A 21,825-nucleotide genomic window follows, 5' to 3' on the forward strand; every position below is an offset into this window, starting at 1 on the left:
CCGAAACCCGAAACCCGAAACCCGAAACCCGAAACCCGAAACCCGAAACCCGAAACCCGAAACCCGAAACCCGAAACCCGAAACCCGAAACCCGAAACCCGAAACCCGAAACCCGAAACCCGAAACCCGAAACCCGAAACCCGAAACCCGAAACCCGAAACCCGAAACCCGAAACCCGAAACCCGAAACCCGAAACCCGAAACCCGAAACCCGAAACCCGAAACCCGAAACCCGAAACCCGAAACCCGAAACCCGAAACCCGAAACCCGAAACCCGAAACCCGAAACCCGAAACCCGAAACCCGAAACCCGAAACCCGAAACCCGAAACCCGAAACCCGAAACCCGAAACCCGAAACCCGAAACCCGAAACCCGAAACCCGAAACCCGAAACCCGAAACCCGAAACCCGAAACCCGAAACCCGAAACCCGAAACCCGAAACCCGAAAACCCGAAACCCGAAACCCGAAACCCGAAACCCGAAACCCGAAACCCGAAACCCGAAACCCGAAACCCGAAACCCGAAACCCGAAACCCGAAACCCGAAACCCGAAACCCGAAACCCGAAACCCGAAACCCGAAACCCGAAACCCGAAACCCGAAACCCGAAACCCGAAACCCGAAACCCGAAACCCGAAACCCGAAACCCGAAACCCGAAACCCGAAACCCGAAACCCGAAACCCGAAACCCGAAAACCCGAAAACCCGAAACCCGAAACCCGAAACCCGAAACCCGAAACCCGAAACCCGAAACCCGAAAACCCGAAAACCCGAAACCCGAAACCCGAAAACCCGAAAACCCGAAACCCGAAACCCGAAACCCGAAAACCCGAAAACCCGAAACCCGAAACCCGAAAACCGAAAACCCGAAAACCGAAACCCGAAAACCCGAAACCCGAAAACCCGAAACCCGAAACCCGAAACCCGAAACCCGAAACCCGAAACCCGAAAACCCGAAACCCGAAAACCCGAAAACCCGAAAACCCGAAAACCCGAAAACCCGAAACCGAAAACCCGAAACCCGAAACCCGAAACCCGAAACCCGAAACCCGAAACCCGAAACCCGAAACCCGAAACCCGAAACCCGAAAACCCGAAACCCGAAACCCGAAACCCGAAACCCGAAACCCGAAACCCGAAACCCGAAACCCGAAACCCGAAACCCGAAACCCGAAAACCCGCAAACCCGCAAACCCGCAAACCCGCAAACCCGCAAACCCGCAAACCCGAAAACCCGAAACCCGAAACCCGAAACCCGAAACCCGAAACCCGAAAACCCGAAAACCCGAAAACCCGAAAACCCGAAACCCGAAACCCGAAACCCGAAACCCGAAACCCGAAACCCGAAACCCGAAAACCCGAAAACCCGAAAACCCGAAACCCGAAACCCGAAACCCGAAACCCGAAACCCGAAACCCGAAACCCGAAACCCGAAACCCGAAACCCGAAAACCCGAAACCCGAAAACCCGAAACCCGAAACCCGAAACCCGAAAACCCGAAACCCGAAACCCGAAACCCGAAAACCCGAAACCCGAAACCCGAAACCCGAAAACCGAAACCGAAACCCCGAAAACCCGGAAACCCAAACCCGAAAACCCGAAAACCCGAAAAACCCGAAACCCGAATCGAGTATTAAATGCAGGTTAATTGCACAAATGTGGGTCAGCTGGAATTCGAACCCGGGCTGAACAATATCAATGGCCTTACCTTACCACTTTGACAACCACAAGTTTGTGATAAAGTAGGCATTAAGTAGATGTAATAGGGACGCTGGCTTAAATTATTTAATTGAGATATAAATATGTTAAATAAATTATTAATCTTCATATTAATTATTATTAAATATGTTTTATTAAATTATTAGCAAATGCAAACTTTAAAAAATGTATAAAATCATAGTTCAATCTATATCTATATGATATATAGAGGGAGAATACACAATCAAAGTTTTTGTATCTTCAATTTTGATCCAACATTTTTTTATTTATTTCATTTCTGGACTTATTTCCATAATTATTATGGAAATTTTATGTAGCGCCCCGCCCCGAGTAGCAGGCACCTCGTGGCGGAACACCACTCAACATGCAGTACATTCAATGACCCCAAATATGCTCCTCAAAATTGCGATGATCAAAATATTAAACCCAATATCTATACCATCGTGTTTACAAAAAGGGATTATATTACAAGTGACTTCGACACCACTTACTCTATTACAAAATTCTCGATCAAAGGATTCCTATACGGAACATAAATAGAGATGCCTCTCGACGAGACTAATCGGAGGCATACACGAGCTTTAACTCTTAGTATGAAAATTTAGGTCTAAGTCTTTCTTTTACCTGCGCATTAATATCAGAAAGGAGAAACGAATAAGTCCGAATGACTTAGTGAAAAACATATGATCCATGAGTATGATGAGAATCAACAGAACAGAACATATAACGAGAGACTTTACAAGAATTTCATTAACAGAAGTGTAACATGTACAAGAGTGTAACATGTACGGCTTGAGTTCAATATTTGGTGGGGTCTCCAACCTTGTAACTCCCTACAAATAAAATCATATCACATCCTTGTCCCTCCACTCCGTCCCGAGTGGCCACTCGGTCGGAAACAAGCAAGAGGCACGACCGGAACGTGCCGATCCGGCTCAGGAACGTTTAACTCCAAACGAACGTGAGTCCGAACCATCAGGAGGTACTATTCGGGAGACCAGTCATCGTCAGCCCAATACTGCCCGATCGTCTTGCCGAAATGGTCCTAGGGCCCAGCTCCCCCAAGAGCGTCCTCGAGGGTGGGGACAGTAGGTTCAAGAATCAATATTATTCCTTTTAGGAATATCAAGTCATTCATTCACAAGATAAGTCATGATCACGATAATCGAACATCAAGTCTCAGGATAATGAACATGTTCGAGAATTCAGTTCAAGCCAAGGAGATAATATTCGTGAATATGAGAGTCAAGAAGAACCATAAGTTCAATATCGGATTCCAAGAACGAGTATATCAATATCTCAATGAATTCAATAAACATGAGATTCAAGTTCGAGCCAACGAAATATTTATTCTCGGAAAGCATTCAAGACAAGATTTTGAGAATAAATATAGTCCAATATCAAGTTCAAGAAAAATGTTAAGGCCAAGGAATCAAGTATAAGAATTAGCCGTGAACATAGAAACCAAGAGAAATGACAAGTTCAAGATTTCAGGAAACAGGATCAAGGTTCCAAGTTCGAGCCAAGAAAACAATATGCTCGCAAAACATTAAGGAACATATTCCAAGAAAAATATAATCAATGCATCAAGGATTCAAGATGGAGAATATATTTGGTTCAAACAAAGGAGATACAGGAAAGAAATCGGATAAGGAGTCATAGTTTCTCACCTGAAGTCCAACGCTAGTGTTATAGAAGTGCTATAGAAGCATCTTTAAGCTTAAACCTTGAGTCAGAGCTTTACTACGCTCAACACTTATAGTTTACGATGTCCTTTACGAGTTTCCTGAAGGAATGGATTCCAAATTCGCATTCGAAATCCTTCGATTTCGGCCCCAAAAACAGGTGCGGCAGCAGATTTCATTATAGGTCCAGCGAGCAGGCTGAACTTCTCGCCCAATTCCGGCAACCACCGCCGATTTATACTACCGAGCTCCAACACCAATGGAAAGCTAACATCTTGAGGTTTATAACCGTGTGTCCTGATCGTCAATATTCAACCTTTAAGGCCTCCGAGCAATTAATTCTTCAAAGGACCAAAAGTTGAAATTCAGATTTTGGACAGCTTATCTTCTTCACCCGATTCCGGCGACCATCTGATGCGACCACCACCGTAGGGGACCTGATCGTTGTAGCCCCCTGCTAAAGCCTTCTTCACGCAACCCTAATTCTGCCAATAATGTGAATTGGGGATTTCCCGATTAAAACCTCAAATTCCTTTCCTATACCCCACTCGACCAAACCTCGTTCCTAAATTCGACTTTTTTCTTCAATTAACTTCCATGATTTCAGCCAAGGATCGAGAGAGAGAGGAAGAGAGAGCGGGCGAGAGAGAAAGAGAGAGATGATGAGAGAGCGAGAGAGAGAAAGGAGTTTGGAGAAGAGGACCTTTTCTTCTTTCATGATTCTTTCTACACACTCAATTTCTTAGAATTGTTTTCGTGATTTCCTGGTGATGATTTATCGATGAGAAGGTCATAGTTTATATACAGAGGAGTGAAGCGTAGGAAGAATCGGATGAAGATGAAGAGAAAGTCTGACTCATCTTTTATTCTACGTGTCTCTCTCTCTAATTTTCTTGGTTAATAACATTCAATTATCCGATTAAACACGCCCCTCAATTGCTTAATGGCCAAGTTACTAAATTATAGAATTATTATTATGCTTATGCCCCAAAATTATTACATAATAACACATCAGCCCCCAATTCTCATTATAAAGTACAATAAACTCTCGCATAATTTACGGGGTGTTACATTTTAAATGTATGAATATTCAATTTTTTTTTATATTTTGTATATATTTCGTATTTTATGTAGTATTAATTCCTTGGAATATTTTATACTTATAGAATTAGATATTTAAGTTTTTTTATTTAAATTAATATATCAGTTTCAATATATTATTAAGATTTATATTTTTTATTAAAAAACGTGTGTAATCAAATATTTATATTTTTATATTTTTTTACTAAAAAAATATGTGTATCGATTTTTTCAAATATTTCAGAATCTCCATAATATATATTTGATTAGGATAGTAAATATTGGAATGGTAAGAATATTTACTAAAATGATGTGATTTAAAGTATAATAATATTCACTTCTTTACATATAGGATATGTATTCCTAGAATATATATCTACAGTATTTCTTTTCAATAAAAAATATATCATCCTTCTATTGCATTTAATGTTTTTTTATATATTATTACCATATTTAATTGATTGTTTACTTTTTCATTGTTCATAGAGAAGTATATAAACCGACCACATATTCACTTATTCCACCATCATTTTATTTTTATTATGCATTTAGTTATTTCGTCATTTTGTATTGAGGTTTTCTTTTTCATTATTGACATCAATTGATATTTTCATCACATGATTTTAATTATTTTGTGTACAATTCAGCTATTTAATCGTAATTTTTAAATGTTAATAAACAGTAGATTATTATTATTAATGATTAACTGTTATTCAAAACTATTTAAACTCATAAGAAATATCATTTATGGTATTAAAATCATAAATCATATTCGTCCATCATGCCTTATAAATGATAACTTTTTTTTTCATTAGTAAAATATATTATTTATTAGGGAAATTCGAAAAAATCGTTTAGGCTGATAATTAATACTACGTTTCCTAATATTTGTTTTATTTTTACCTTTTTACAAGATTTTCCATCAATATAAATATCGATATCCATCACTTCAAATTATGTAGCTAGCACTTCTCCACACCAAAATATACACAAGATACAAGTTTGATCTCTTTTATTTAACTTTCATGTCCATTATTATACAATTCAATTTAGGATATGATTTTTTATTAATTATTTTATGCACACCTAATAATTGTTTTTGTATACATATCATTCTCACAATTATTGGCTTTGTTTATGTTTTGCAGATATGAGTGTCGATAATTGTAAAGACAAGTACTTTCGAACGATAAATTGAATGGTATACGCCATTCTATGACTTTATCATTTAAGTGGGACTTTTATTAATTTAGTATGCATATTTCGTACTTCTGTAATCATATACTATAAATTTTGGTTACGTTGTTCATGATTATAAAATACATTGTCTTTTATACAGATATTTGTGTATTATCATCGAAAATTGATTTTATTCACATTAACTCAATCTTTTATGTTAACATAACTCCACTTTAACATCTGATTGCAGCAATAATTTCCTTCGTTAAAGTTATAGTGCAGGATTTGGTATCATTATCTGAACTAATAACAATATTGGGAATTGTTGCCTAAATTCTCTATTTCCTCCTTCTAAGAGTGGAGTTTGGATTCTTCATACGTTGTTCTTAATGTCCAAACCTCATCAACAAAATTGTTGAAGAAATTAAGCAAGAAAAAGGAAGATTTTGTTTTTTCTGGATTTTATTTCTTCTTTCGTGATGTAACTTTCATTTTAGTAGATTTTTGTAATGTTGTTTTCCATAACAACGCCTCGTCTTAAATTATTTATACACGTTTTTTTAATAAAATTTCGTATGTATATTTCAAAATTATGTTATACCATACACAATGAATTATTCTCAAGTCTCTATTCTACCCCTTATAGGAAATAATTAATTCAAACAAGAATTTCATTCCGCAATCTTCATTTCTCTTTGCTAAACTAAATTATGTATCTTCTCTCGCCATGCTTTCGTAATTCTCTTCTCTCTATATTCTCCGTTTTCCCATATAATAATAATAATAATAATAATAATAATAATAATAATAATAATAATTATTATTATTATTATTATTATTATTATTATTATTATTATTGTTATTAATATATAAATAAAATAAAATAAAATCTTCTGGAATATATGTCAAGTATTCGCAATATATATATATATATATATATATATATATATATATATATATATATATATATATATATATATATATATATATATATATATATATATATATATATATATATATATATATATTTGAATTACATTTCACATTTCAAATTTACGTTGAATGATTAATGTGACATTATTTAAAATAATATTTCATTATATTAAGAATTAACTAATTAAACCAAATTGAAACAAAATCTATATATTATGAAGGAAATCATGATGTATATATGCAATCTTAATGATCGTTCGTTAAGTTGTGCAATGTAATGTTCAAGCCCTTTATGTATGAAGATTCCATAAAGCAGTATAAATCATTATATATAATATATATCTACATCTATATATTATATATTTATAAAAACGGTTTGCAAAAAAGTTTGCCAGAACAGTTATGGATATCACGTTTTTCCTCTTTATTGCGAGGAAGGTACTAAATAATTACAATAACATATCTAGCACTCTTTTAATCTTTACTAGCATTTTTTCCCGTACGATGCACGGGATCATATTTTAAAAGTAATAAAAAATTATCAATTTAATACATAAGAAAAAATATAATACACTAATATAGTAAAATTTATAAGAAAATAGTACTATTCATATTTTATATAACATTAGTTTTTTTTACGTAGTAAAATTTATAATCCAAATAAATAGGTTAAGATTTAACAAATCGAATTTTTATCTTTATCTCTTAAGATTTGACTTTTGAGATATAAGATTTGACTTTTGAGATATATTCATGAAAAATAAAAGATTGAAGCCGAAAGGATTCTTCAAGGTTCAGTGACAATTTTGATTTGTTGAAAAATATAGGTAGGAAAGTACATAAAAAATATTAAAAATAAATAATTACAGGAATGCCGTTAGGGTTGCTTAGCGTTTCTTTCTTTTATATATAAATAAAAAATATTAAAAATAAATAATTACAGGAATGCTATTAGGGTTTATTAGGGTTGCTCAGCGTTTCTTTCTTTTATATATAAGATTATGGGGTTTTAGCGATTTTTTTGAACACAAACATCCGTGAGAATGATTTAATAGAATAAGATTTGATAGAAAGTTGAATGGTAAAAGTTCTCTTAATTATTGCATTTTCATAATTACTATTTTTTAAGTAAATATTTTTTTGAAGTAAATATTTGGTGTCTCTCGATTAAATATATATTATATATTATATATCGTTAGTATGAGTATCGATATTAGAATGAGTATCAATATCAGTATAAGTATTAATATTACTATCGGTATAGCGTTATGAGTATCATTAGTAGTATCAGTATGAGTATTTATATGATTATAAGTATTAGTATCAATATTAGTATAATATTAGTATCAATATTAGTATTTTTATCAATAACAATATCAATATCAATGATAGTATCACTATGAGTATCAGTATAAGTAGGGGTGAAAATCGGATGGATCGGATCAGAATTAGCGTTTTCGGAAACTTTCCAAAACATCGAAAATACAAAATCAATTTCAATTCCAATTCCAAAATTTTCGGAATCTAAAATTCATTCCAATTCACAAAAGGCTCGGAAATTGTTGAATTGATCCATATGAATATATATTGAGTTTAATGATTGAAATATATATTCGATGATTATTTGTTAAGTTTTGCGATATTTAAATAGAATCAATTCTTATTTTATATAAATTATTGTTTAAATACATAAATAATTCATAATAGACTACACCATTACTAATTTACTATTACTATTACTTTTACTATTTGTATTAGCACATTAATATTAGTATTAGTATTAGTATTAGTATTAGTATTAGTATTTGTATTAGCACATTAATATTAGTATTAGTATTAGTATTAGTATTAGTATTAGTATTAGTATTAGTATTAGTATTAGTATTAGTATTAGTATTAGTATCAGTATCAGTATTAGTATTAGTATTAGTATCAGTATTAGTATCAATATCAGTGTTAGTGTTAGTGTAAGTGTTTAAGTGTTAGTGTTAGTGTTAGTGTTAGTGTTAGTGTTAGTATTGATATGAGTATTGGTATTAGTATTAATATTGATATTAGTATTGATATTGGTATTGACATTGATATTCGGTATTGTTATTCGTATAAATATTTGTATTCTCAGGTATTAGGGCATCTCCAATGGAGTAAGCAAACTCCATTTGGCTTCAACATATAGAAATTGTAGAAGAAAATTCAACACCAACAAGAAATTTAGTAGGTCTCTAAATTTTCAGATTTTTGCATAATCTCCAAATTTATTCATAAATATAGGACTTTGTTTAGAGACTCGTGTGTATTTCATGGTACTTTGTTTAGGGACTCAAAATTATAGAGTCCTCCATTGTCAAATTTTATTTTTTAGAGACTCTAAGATTCCACCGGGTCTCCAAAATAGAATTTGGAGACCAAATTTGCTTACTCCGTTGAAGATGCCTTTAGTATTACTATCAGTATTGATATTAGTATTAATTTTATATTAGAATTAGAAGTGGCATGAACTATTATACGTCGCAATGTGGAGAGTAAGAGTAGAGGTTGCATAAAAATATTCATCAAGCCGGAATATGCAATTAATATTACTTGCAATGTTGTCTACAAGAAAGTTTTTCAGGGAATGTTAATGTACATCATAAACATTGTATATTGTGATTCAAGTACACATTTGTTGTTTGTATTATTGATATATATGATTATTTTGCCGTGTTAAGTTTACTTGCATTTTATGCTAATTTTATTTTCGACTCCACTTATTTTTTTTAAATCAAGATAATTTAGTATAAATTGTAGTTATTTCTTATATTTTTAGGTGATTTGTGTTTCAGTAATGCGTATCAATGATTGCATTTGAACAATGAAAAATGTAAATGTTACTCGCAAGATATTAGATGAGTTATAGGTGATGTCAATGCATGTGCCGTAAAACACTTCTTTGATAATTAAGTTTCATGTTAAGGATCCGAGTGTATTGGACGAGATAGTTGTATCATTCGAGTCAGATTATGTATCTTATTTTTTATATCACAATTTTTGTATTTTATATTTTCTTTTATCATTTATTTTATTTATCTCGATACTTAAATCAAATAGAATTGATATTGTTTTTAAATTTTAAGATTATATCGTATTATATATCAATTGTTCAAAGTTTTTGTTCGATTATTTTATTTAGAATATATTTTATTTTTTTATATTAACCGTGCATCGCATTAGAATCTTCTTTTCATTTATAAAGGTGTTTGATTTACATCATCAATGTGTTTTAGTCATTAAAAAAATTGAAGTTAGAATTGCTCTCGTGCATCGCACGGGTGAGTTACTAGTACTTCAAAACATCTATTACTAATTATTGTATCAATGTAATCTCCACTATTGAAAAAATATAAAGTATTGAATCAATTCAATATATGAACAAATGCGTTGACTTATTACAAATTCACTTATGTTGTTAAAATCGATAGTGTCAAAAAATCGAATGTAAAAAATTATTTAAAAAAAATTGATTCTAACTCATTTCAATTAATTTAAATCGTGTAACCTCAATTGTTGGCAAAAACTTATTAATATTATTGAGAATTTTATCATAAGATAATTATTTAACAATATAAATGATGTTTATTTTAACAAAAAATACATTATATCTCATTTCAATTCATTTTCTTAATTTAAAAATAAAATTATATGTGACTAGTATAAACAACATATTATGATATAATTTCTCTTTTAATAATTGGTTTAATTTGTATTAATCGTAACAATTAAATTGTAGATCATATGATTTAATCTTTTTTTCCAGATACAATCTATTCAAATATTATAATCGAATCGTAAGATTTAAATGGATTAAGCTCAAGTCCTTTTAATTTATTTTAATTCTTTATTATATTATATTTGTTAATAATTTGATTAAAATTATTCAATACTCCCTCCGTTCCCTAAGTGTCGTTTTTTGCTTTGCACAAGTATTAAAAAGTTCAATAAATATGTCTTGATTTTAGGTAAAATATATTAGAAAGACTAAAATATTTTAGTCTTTCTAACCTTAGTTATTTAATGATGTGATAATAGAGAATTAATACTTATACTTGATTTAATCTATATATAATATAAATAGAGGATCTATGCCCTCAATGATTGACATGTGGCAAATGATGATGTCATTTATCAAAATTGCTTAGTTGGAGTTCAATTAATGAGGTGGATTCTTCAATTGGTGAGTTGCCAATTTTATTTTGGTATGTATTTAAGTTATTTCCTAATTAACATTTATACACTCATTTAAACAATTACCACGTGTGTGTGTGTATATATATATATATATATATATACCGAAAACCCGAAACCCGAAACCCGAAAACCCAAACCCGAAAACCCGAATTTCCTTCTTGACTACCTCTTTCATGATGGGGTTAAGACGTCTTTGCTGCTCTACTGACGGATGTTGTTGATCATCCAAGATGATTTTGTGCATACACAATGAAGGGCTAATTCCCTTGATATCCGCAATTTTCCATCCAAGCGCCAACTTGTGTTCTCGCAGTACTTCCAATAGCCTTTGTTCCTGCAAAGTAGATAGAGATTGTGAGATAATTACCGGCAAAGTATCATTCTTACCGAGGTAGGCATATTTGAGGTGTGCGGGTAATTCTTTCATCTCAAGCTGTGGTGGTTCCTCCAATGACATTTTGAATGCCTTGGGGGTGGTAAGGGTGGCCAAATCCAAACTTTCAAACTTTTGCCGAGCGAGAAAGTCGCCGGAATCTAACCAACAAATTTGCTCCTCCATTCTTTCATCTCCACAATCGTTACCTACAACCAAAGATGCCTCCAAAGAATCCAAGAGTCACGAATCAAAATTTTCAAAAGAACAAAACTCCACTAAATCAATAGAAAAACACTCATTAGAATTGTGCGGACTCTTAATTGCATTAAAAACGTTAAATTTAATAGTTTGATCATGCACCGTCATGGTAAGATCCCCACTAGCACAATCAATAACAGTACGTGAAGTAGCTAAAAACGGCCTTCCCAAAATAATTGGGATTTCTCTATCCTCATCCATATCAAGAATTACAAAATCAGCTGGAAGAATGAATTCATAAATTTAATAGTTTGATCATGCACCGTCATGGTAAGATCCCCACTAGCACAATCAATAACAGTACGTGAAGTAGCTAAAAACGGCCTTCCCAAAATAATTGGGATTTCTCTATCCTCATCCATATCAAGAATTACAAAATCAGCTGGAAGAATGAATTCATCAACCTTCACCAAGACATCCTCTAAAACCCCCTTGGGGTAGACTAGACACCTATCGGCTAATTGGAATGTTATAGCCGTTACTCGAAACCCAGACCCGAAACCCCGAAATCCCGAACCCCGAGTATAAAATGCATGTTAATTGCCCTAAATTGGGTCAGCAGGGATTCGAACCCGGACCGAATAATAATAAATGCCTTTACTTACCACTTTGACAAAAACAAGTTTGGTTAATAGATAGGCATTAAGTAAATATAATGTGGGACACAGGTGTAATTATTTAATTGAGATATAAATATTTTAAATAAATTATTAATCTTCATATTAATTATTATTAAATATGTTTTATTAAATTATTAACAAATGCAAATTTTAAAAATTATATATAATCATAATTCAATACTTCAAAACATTTATTATTAATTACTGTATCAATGTAATCTCCACTATTGGAAAATTATAAAGTATTGAATCAATTTAATATATAAACAAATGCGTTGACTTATTACGAATTCACTTATGTTGTTAAAATCGATAGTGTCAAAAAATCAAATGTAAAAAATTATTTAAAAAAAATATATTATAACTCATTTCAATTAATTTAAATCGTGTAACCTCAATTGTTTGCAAAAACTTATTAATATTATTGAGAATTTTATCATAAGATAATTATTAAAAACAAAAAATACATTATATCTCATTTCAGTTCATTTTCTTAATTGAAAAATAACATTATATGTGACTAGTATAAACAAAATATTATGATGTAATTTCTCTTTTAATAAAATATTTAATTTGTATTAATCGTAACAATTAAATTGTAGATCATATGATTTAATCCTTTTTTTCCAGATACAATCTATTCAAATATTATAATCGAATCGTAAGATTTAAATGGATTATGCTCAAGTCCTTTTAATTTATTTTAATTCTTTATTATATTATATTTGTTATATATTTGATTAAAATTATTTAATACTCCCTCCGTTCCCTATTATTAAATGTCATTTTTTGCTTTGCACAGGTATTAAAAAGTTCAATAAATATGTCCTGATTTTAGGAAAAATATATGATAAAGACTAAAATATTTTAGTCTTTCTAACCTTAGTTATTTAATGATGTGATAAGAGAAAGTTAATATTTATACTTGAATTAATCTATATATAATATAAAAAGAGGATCTATGCCCTCAATGATTGACATGTGGCAAATGATGATGTCATTTATCAAAATTACTTAGTTGGAGTTCAATTGATGAGGTGGATTCTTCAATTGGTGAGTTGCCAATTTTATTTTGGTATGTATTTAAGTTATTTCCTAATTAACATTTATACACTCATTTAAACAATTACCACGTGTGTATATATATATATATATATATATATCCAATTATCTATGGTTTTCTGGATTTAGAGTTTAGGGTTTTTTGATTTTGGGTTTTAGTATTTCGGTTTTTGCGTTTTAGGGTTTTAGGGTTTTGGGTTTTAGTATTTCGGTTTTCGCGTTTTAGGATTTTAGGGTGTTTGGGTGTAGGGTTTAGGGTTTCGGTTTTCGTGTTTAAGGTTTTCGGTTTCGGATTTAGTGTTTTAGAGGTTTTAGGGTTTAGGGTTTCGGTTTTAGGATATATGGTTTTAGAGTTAAGGGTTTTTGGTTTTTGGGTTTTTGGTTTTAGGATTCGGGTTTAAGGTTATGGATTTTGAGTTTTAGTTTTTCGGGTTTCATGCTTGAGGGTTTTATTGTTTTCGCGTTTTATGCTTTATTGTTTTCGGGTTTTATGGTTTAGAGTTTTAGGGTGTTATGGTTTAGGGTATAGTGTTTTAGGGTTTAGGGTTCGGGTTTTAGGTCTTTGGATTTTGGGTTTTATGGTTTTCTGGATATAGGGTTTTTTGATTTTGGGTTTTAGTATTTCGGTTTTTGCGTTTTAGGGTTTTAGGGTTTTGGGTTTTAGTATTTTGGTTTTCGCGTTTTAGGGCTTTTGGGTTTTAGGGTGTTTGGGTGTAGGGTTTAGGGTTTCGGTTTTCGTGTTTAAGGTTTTCGGTTTCGGATTTAGTGTTTTAGAGGTTTTAGGGATTATGTTTTCGGTTTTTTGGGTTTTAAGGATTAGATTTACGCTTTGAGGGTTTTAGATTTTTAAGATTCGGGTTTTGTTTTTGTTTGGTTTGGATTCGTCTTCGGTTTCGCTTTCGGATTCAGTTTTGATTTTAATTTTCGGTTTCGGTAACATTTCAGTTTTCGGGTTGTCGGGTTTTATGTAGTGGATAAGAGTAGGGTTAAAATCAAATTTATATACCTATTCCACTCTTGTATTTTGTTTGGTAGTTTTGCGGAAAAGTAAGTGTTAGATTAGATTTCGTTCACGGTTGAGTAGGGTTTTAAATCAAATTTAAATACCTATTCGACTCTTTTATTTTGTTTGGTTGTTTTAGTAGGTAAAGCTAACCACCTGGGAACAACACATTCTTTATGTCATGTGGAAGAGGAATATAAAGAGTACAGGAAGCATTTAATCTTTAGAGCTATTGATACATGCCTAAAAAGTCAGTTTAAAGAACAAAGCAAATTGTATTCAAATGCTATGTTATTATTCCACTTTGAGACATGTTTCTTAATAGAAAATGGACCTATTTATTGCCCCAAGTTCTGATCTGATTCATCCAGAGCTTAAACAATCGGATTATCATCTTGACAAAGTTCGGTCAAAACCAAAGATAGCATGTCCTAGAGATTTTCAGGGGAAGTACCACAAAGTTTTGCAGGTACGATCAAATTATAGACTAGAAAAAAGTTAATGTGGGATCCCATCGCACAACAAGGGTGTCAGCATAGGTACACCGTATACAAACTACAACGTTTTTATGGGCCCGCTACATTTTTTTAAAACCCAACACAGCGTCCTTTTTCATGGGATTAGTACAGCATATGATTGGGCCCAATCGAGCTTTTCATCGGCCCAACAGTGTTTTTAACATGCTTTTAATGGCCCAACACAGCGTTTTAATGGTCTCACTCTCGCTATTTGATGGGCCGAGTACGGCGTCTGGATTATAACACTGAATTAACAGTGGAACTTTGTGGGCCGCGCTTAATTTGAGCAACAAGCATTCAATCTTAAAACTCTTTTCCTCATTTCTGTTGTCCTGTTTCCTTATTCTCTCATCTCTTCACTTTCACTTTGATGTTGGTTAAAGGGAAAAGGAGGAGAGAGGCAGAAAACGAAAAAAGGATTCTTTTTCCCTTAAACATCACTCCATCAATAGAATGAAAGAGTGAAATTCAGGACCTGGAATTGTAAAGACATGTGAGTATGCTAATAACACTCTGTACAGTAAAATAATTGAAACAACAAGAATGCTGAAGAAGGTGTTGGTAATGGTGGCATCGAAGTATTCGGGGATCAAGGCTAAGATGAGAGAAATAGAGACTCGTCTCATCATACATTCGCTACTGTTGCAGGAAAAGAAGATGGTGTCCCAATGCTTTAATGTGCAAAACATGTTTGAAGATGAAGATGGCGGATCAGAAAATACTAACAGCAACTCCTTTGCTGCAACTCCAAACAGCATAATGTTGTTGCCCGAAGAAGAAGAAGAAGAAGAAGAAGAAGAAGAAGAAGAAGACGACGACGACGACAACAAATCTTATTGGGATCATTCAGTATCCTCCATAGAAATGGTAAAGAATGCAATAGAGGCACAGGGGAAGGAGTTTAGACTGGAGGAGGACATTGACCAGGTAGCAGACTTGTTCATCCAAAGATTTCATCACCAAAATAGGTTTCATCACCATTCTTTTCCTACATCTCCACACTAGCTCATTGCCTTCTCTCCTTTTCTTTTTCCTTGTCTGCCCAGTTTTCCTTACAATTACTTGGTATCATGCACTCCTTCTTGTGCCACATAAAACTGTATCCTACAGGAAAATTCTACGTCTAACAATTTACCAGAATAATGAAGTTGTACGTGGGAAATCATACTACAGAGTGAGTTACAGAAATACAAGAGTTCTAGTATGAAATTTAATTGACAGTGAGTGTGTGTACAACAGAATCAAGGTTACGTGTGTGGGTAATTAGTCCTACTTCATGCTGTGCGGAAGTATTGTTGTAGTCTGCAACAAATTTTCACCTTCCTCATCAATCTTACTCCAACCTCTACCTCTAAAGGAGAATAATTTGTTTTTATCAACAATATTTCCTCTGAAACCAGTTATTTTAGATGAAACCATGGGCATCACAAGAACTGATGACGCGTGAATTGATTCTTCTCCGAAACCCCACGATAATGAATAAGCAGCCTGCAGCAAAACCCAATGTTGCACATTACTATTTCAATTCACCATCCAATTCAATATAGCTAACAAAGTAATGCCAGAACCTTAATCTTGACCATATAGTTTGCAGCTTTCGTGCGCACCATACGCACAAGCGATCTCACGTCTTTAATTTGTGAATCCTCATAAGGCGTCACAAATCTGTATTACATAGTGAGGGAGAATAACAGTTAATTTGGCCAGCACAGTGACGAAAAAGAGGTTGATAATACATAAGAACTGTATCAGTTTGCGAGACTAGTAGTTAGGTTATAGATGTTAAGTTCTAGTCAAACTAATGCAAGTTAGTTGTGCCATACCTGTCCATATCATTTGGATGACTTGCAGCTACAGAAATCAGAGCTGTATCTTTGATTTCCCCTCCTGACAAAATCCCTACTTATTTACTGTATTTTCAAATGCCAAAACACAAGGACAGAAATAAGCGTATAAACACTAGCATACCTTTTGATTCATCAGGTGCCAGCAAAGAAATGCCTATGAATACAGAAATCATTCCTAGTATGAACATTGTAGTTCGTAATGCATCAAATACCTGCTTAAATATAGTTGAAATTTTTAACCACATCCTTCTGAAATTATTGAAAAAATGAATGGCTTGAAGAAACATCTAAAGTAAAACAGCTCAACTTATGTAGCCAACCAGATGTGAATGGACTAAGTACTAAACCAAATGAGCAAATTGAGATAACTTAGCCAATTAGACCATTATTGAGTAACAAGAAACTGACATTCAGCAACACAAATAGACCATAACTATCTCATTTACCAGGCACCACTCAACATAATCTTAGTCTTTCTAAGGCTGCATGAACTCCATCTGGTCTTAAAGAAATAAGTTCAAACAATGAGACCTCAAGTTATCCAATTTCATGACCTCGTAGTTCTGTTAATTATTAAAAAATGGAGTGTTGGCAGAAACCCTGCACAACTTGTCCACAGCAGTCCTCACACAGCCAGCAAATAAATTTCAATCAGAACTAGGTGAGTTGCCGAAGAATGTCGAAATTGAAAAATGTGAGTTCAGGAAGAAGGAGCACCTGATACTCCTGGAAATATACAAATCCTGTACAAATGGAGAAAAATGTCCAAACAATCTGAAACATAGGGACAATGAGTATTGCATCATACAGAGACAATCCTTCGTTCAGCCTAGCCATCTACAAACATGTATGAAGAAACAACAATTAAACATAATTTAATATCTCATCATCTCATGTTATGATGTAAAATTATCACACCACAAGATTCAAGAATTAGATTGTTTGATGCTTACCCAAAATCCAGCTGTACTAAAAAATAATAGAAGCATTGAGTATGTGAACCAACTGTGCAACTGATACCCACTTGACATGGACAATCTTAGCAGATTTGATCTACAAAAGTAAGAAATAATCAGAACTTCGTATGCTCTAAATAGTTTCTATGTAGAGGAAACTCATTGTCACGACTTACAGCGACTTCGCAAACAACACTGAACATGATCCCGCAGCGCCTGAAACAATAGCATAAGAAAGTGGAAGAAGCATCTGCCAGTAGGGTTTTATGTCATTCCCTGGAATAGCTAGCAGCACTTCTCCTCTTCTGTACTTTTCCGCAATCGGTCGATTACATGGACGAATAGAGGGGTTGGTCATTGAAACATAAATTAAATTAGGTCGAAGTTTTATTCGGTTTTCAATAAGTCAAGTTTTACCATAGTCTCACCTATATATTGCGTGACTTGAGCACACAACTATGACCAGAATGAGACAATAAATCAAGAAAGTAGTGTTGCCATACTTCTCTGCCAGCTCCTCAGGTGTGTAAACTGTTGACAGAAAAAAAATACAATCACTGGATCTCTCGATTCACCATTATCTTGTGCACTATAATTAAAACCTGGCAGAGACAATCAACATGAAAACCTACAACTTCATGCATGCTAACATGACAATTCCTTCATGATTTTAGCTGGGAGTTCATGGAGCAGTTTAGGATATTTACTTATTAGTTTAGGCTGACCGACATTTCAACATTAATATGCAAATTAACTGGTTTAGCAAGGAAAGAAACAGAAAATGAAAACAAATAATTCCCGGATTAATATGACTTATGCCTCTCCTGTGAATTGTAAATGATGAAAGTAATACTAAGACCGACGAAAAAACTGATTTTTTTTTAATGGAAATGAAGCCTCTATCGCGAAAAATAAGCCAAATTTTACATATGTGTGGTCCTAGTAAACTTCATGTGACTTTTTCTAGCTCGTTGGTAAACTGTGTTCCAGTTCTGTATCATAAATATAGATATTGGTCGAGAACTTTTCTCTTCATGGAAGTACCACTGGTTTTCACTAATATCTACCAACCTCCTGTACTAACAGTTCATTAGCGCTTTCTTTCAATCAAGATGCTACAAGCCCGTAGTAATAACTACACCAAATCCTTTCCTGCATGCTCTCTCTGAATGAACTTGCTACCAGTTAAACAGACATGATAGCCTTAAAAAAATGATAGTCCTGAAAATAGTATACTTCTGCTATTCTGTTACCATCAAAACTATATGTCCGGAATCTGTCATTTGACTAAATGCTAGAAAAAGGTCTGGACCAAATCAGAAGCAAGTTAAAGTTAAATAACTTCAACACTCTTAGATCACATACCTGGTGATTGGTGATTTCCAAAAGCCACGAGGAAGATGTTTCCAAGAACAATAAAGGCCGTTGCAACGAGTACTCTGAAAAAACAATTAATATGCATGGTGATACCACCCATCTTGAAAATGATGGAAAAAAGTAGATGAAAAGAGGCCAAAAGAGAAGACTGGTCGGTACTAGTAGAGTAGCACAAACTTGAGATTTAGAAATGTACATACTTGACGGTCACAGTTTTATTTAGCACAAAGAAGGCAAATGCAATGTTTGACACAAACTGGACAGATCCCAGAGCTGCAAGAAGGGACTGCAGAAAAAAAAAAATAGAAGACGACCAAAAGAAAATAAAGGACATCAGTGAAGGACGATGGAAAAAAGACAACAAAGAAGAATCTTCTGAAAGAAAAAAAAAAACAGTAAAATAATCCAGCATGCACAGCATCATCCGAACAAAAATTAGAATGGGGTTATTTATAGCCATCAAGTGAAGCAATATACTAAGCATATATGATCTGCAGTTCACTCCATGGACAGTTACTCACCTGTGCAGCATAGCCGAAGGAAATGAAATTAAGACAGTTCCCAAGAATGAAAAAAAGAATACCTGCGTACATTAACAACATAACAAATTTACAGTTGAAACTTTGACAAAAGATACTGATCGTGATCTATTAAAAACAAGAAGCATTTAATTATTGCTACCAATTCTCCATGTCTGGAAGTATACAATAGGCTTCATTAATGCTTTTCCATTTGTCCCATCATTGCCAACCACAGAATGTCTCTCTCTCTGCAAATTATACAATCACAAAAGCTAGTTAAATCAAATCCTATCACAAAAAGTTAGCAAGGTGGTCTATGCTCGTCAACTCAAAAAGTTAGCAAGGTGATCTATGCCCGTCAATAATCAATTCTATATCAAAAGGAATTAAGTGGTAGAGAACCGTTAAAATTAAGCCACTATATGTGAATATAAAAAAGGATATACACAAATCTTCTGCAACAAGAAGATTTTGTGCATACTTAATGGTGCACCTAAAGGACTCAATGATCCAATCAAACACCACCAATCAGGTCTGTTTGCAGCTTGTTTTAATTTCATACCAACTATGAATGGTCAATTCAAAAGAAACAGCTTTATTTGGACATCCAGCCGACAAATAGCTAGCTCCATGACGAGCTTACAGAGTTATTCTTTATTTGCGTACTTGGTCCATTAATATCCCTTTACTTATAACTTATTATACGAGTACATGTGTTTCATCATCCCTAGTTTACCGGTATAGCCAAATTTCTTTTCCAGTCAAAAACTAAACGGCTATAACTTCCTAGCTGGTAGACTTACCACTATTGAACACACTTTTTACATCAGTCCTGTATTGTAGTAATGCTTACTTCAAACAAGTTCTTATTTTAACTATTGGAAGAAGAAAATATTTAAATGCACAAATGAGTACAAGTTCTCTGACTATTAGTTTTATTTTCAGAAAGTGAGTAAGAATTTAGACACTTTGACCACGAAGAAATTATGAAGAAAACTGGAAAACATTGCGTACCTCGTCGTGACCCAATTTAAGAAGATTAGTCCCAAAATTGATGGCAATGCTGCCAAAGAGGTTGATGAATGCTCCAATAACCCACTCTCCCATTGATAAATGCTATGTTGAAGACAGTGGAAAAATATGTAGAAAACAGTGGTGCTATTCAGGCACATCCATAACTAACCCAAGTTCAGAAGACAATTTACATCCATTATGAGAGAAATTGTTCCTGAGCAGCAGCTTCCAGGCTGGAACTTGTTCATCAAAACTGTACCCGAGGGTGAATAGACAGAAAAGTGGTCGGTGATGTATGTAAATGTAAGAGAGTCATAAAAGCAAAACCTGGCCAAATTAAAACAAGAGACCACTTTATGTTGATCTCAAAAGGATTGACATAATTGTGATTCGAAAAAGGGAAAAATGTAATTAATGAAGCTCTAACCTTGAGGAGGCAAGTGAAATATAAGACCAAAAGTCACTTTATTAAGTCGGAATGAATAACCAGGAAGGAGAAATTGCAGCAGCAACAGCTCCTTATTCTTCAGATCCAACCTCCAAATGGTGATTCAAATGTTATACATAGATTAGAAGAAAGAAGCTTGTAATCCGGACAATGGGGATTGAATTATGAAATGATCGGATCGAATTGAAAGACAGAAGAAGGTACCGAAATGACAACACGATTATAATATCGATCAATTAACAAAGGCAAAAATTGATATCCCTCTCTCTCTATATATAAATCGAAAGACAGGTGAAGAAGGTACCGCAATTGTTAAGAATTTGTTGTTCCGCAAGATAATGTACGATGAAAAGTCAGAGCGAGCGCCTAATACGAACGTGAACTCTCTCTCTCTCTCTCTCTCTCTCTCTCTCTTTCTCCTACAGCTTTCTTCTTTATCTTTTTCTTTTTCCTTCAAAATTAGGAATTTAATTTTCAACGGAAAATAACAGGTCAAGTTTTGGCACCAAAGCGATCTGGGGACACTTTACCGACCGCTTCTCCCCTGTTTGCCATTAACTGTCGGTACATATGATCGTAAAAACACTGGAATAACTCTCATAATCATTTTTTAAAATATGTGGAACGTTGAATTCATTTTACATTTACAATTAGGTGAAAGTTTTTTAGCAATGTTTTTGCTCAGTTCCTCATATTAATTTTGCCTTTTTGGAATCAGGAACGGTGCCGTTTTGGAAGACACGCATGCTTACATGTACAACTTGTGCTCTTTTCAATTTTGCCGTTAGATATCTGCTATAAGAAGACAAGGAGCTGCGGAGAAGATTTCAAGCTTTATCTCAATTATTCGTAGTTTAGTTAGTGTCTTATACTATGGCCCCAATTTTATCCTTATTTTGTAAGAACCCTTATATCGTTTGAATCTGAGATTTGCAATTCCAATTTTCTTCAATTATTCGAGTTATTATTATTCCAGAAATTCATAGCTCATAACAGTCGGGTACACTT

At 33.6% G+C, this 21,825-nt stretch overlaps 2 protein-coding genes and 1 long non-coding RNA gene across 8 annotated transcripts; 2 read left to right on the forward strand and 1 right to left on the reverse strand.

Annotated features, from left to right (window-relative positions):
* The first annotated feature begins 15,060 nt into the window (after positions 1–15,060).
* Positions 15,061–15,789, forward strand: LOC105964116 (uncharacterized). The gene has a single exon (XM_012988629.2). The coding sequence runs from the start codon at positions 15,198–15,200 to the stop codon at positions 15,657–15,659; it is 462 nt and encodes a 153-aa protein (XP_012844083.1). The 5' UTR covers positions 15,061–15,197; the 3' UTR covers positions 15,660–15,789.
* Positions 15,785–21,541, reverse strand: LOC105964115 (magnesium transporter, putative (DUF803)). 6 transcript variants are annotated; one of them, XM_088819129.1, is made up of 15 exons: positions 21,122–21,498; positions 20,797–20,906; positions 20,370–20,696; positions 19,516–19,603; positions 19,356–19,417; positions 19,035–19,120; positions 18,823–18,896; positions 17,886–17,988; positions 17,634–17,762; positions 17,455–17,554; positions 17,219–17,338; positions 16,623–16,713; positions 16,478–16,541; positions 16,223–16,319; positions 15,785–16,142 (listed from the first exon to the last, which is right to left on the reverse strand). In XM_088819129.1, exons 3-15 carry the CDS (start codon positions 20,460–20,462, stop codon positions 15,924–15,926), a joined length of 1,326 nt encoding a protein of 441 aa, XP_088675255.1. In that variant the 5' UTR covers positions 20,463–20,696; positions 20,797–20,906; positions 21,122–21,498; the 3' UTR covers positions 15,785–15,923. The 6 variants fall into 6 exon arrangements, with proteins under 6 accessions (XP_088675255.1, XP_088675257.1, XP_088675254.1 ...); XM_088819131.1 differs by having other exon boundaries at positions 20,370–20,622; positions 21,122–21,483; XM_088819128.1 differs by having other exon boundaries at positions 16,478–16,553; positions 20,370–20,622; positions 21,122–21,483.
* On the forward strand, positions 21,057–21,781 carry LOC148769848 (uncharacterized). Its single transcript, XR_016031626.1, has 3 exons — positions 21,057–21,194; positions 21,309–21,381; positions 21,536–21,781. It is a non-coding gene; the product is annotated as an uncharacterized LOC148769848 (long non-coding RNA).
* Positions 21,782–21,825: the final 44 nt, after the last annotated feature.

Source organism: Erythranthe guttata, chromosome 6 (assembly GCF_056151865.1).
Source record: "Erythranthe guttata isolate IM_541 chromosome 6, IM_541, whole genome shotgun sequence".
Classification (NCBI taxonomy): Eukaryota; Viridiplantae; Streptophyta; class Magnoliopsida; order Lamiales; family Phrymaceae; genus Erythranthe; species Erythranthe guttata.

What these genes read in the sequence shown, in the direction of transcription:
- LOC105964116 (XM_012988629.2), top strand. Translation starts at nt 15,198, where the DNA reads ATGCTGAAGAAGGTGTTGGTAATGGTGGCATCGAAGTATTCGGGGATC.
- LOC105964115 (XM_088819128.1), bottom strand. Translation starts at nt 20,462, where the DNA reads ATGGGAGAGTGGGTTATTGGAGCATTCATCAACCTCTTTGGCAGCATT. An exon ending in AATAAAACTGTGACCGTCAA is followed by an intron (nt 18,897 to 19,034) that starts GTATGTACATTT and finishes TTGTTTTTTCAG; the next exon opens with AGTACTCGTTGCAACGGCCT. An exon ending in TCAAGTCACGCAATATATAG is followed by an intron (nt 17,763 to 17,885) that starts GTGAGACTATGG and finishes GGAAAAGTACAG; the next exon opens with AAGAGGAGAAGTGCTGCTAG.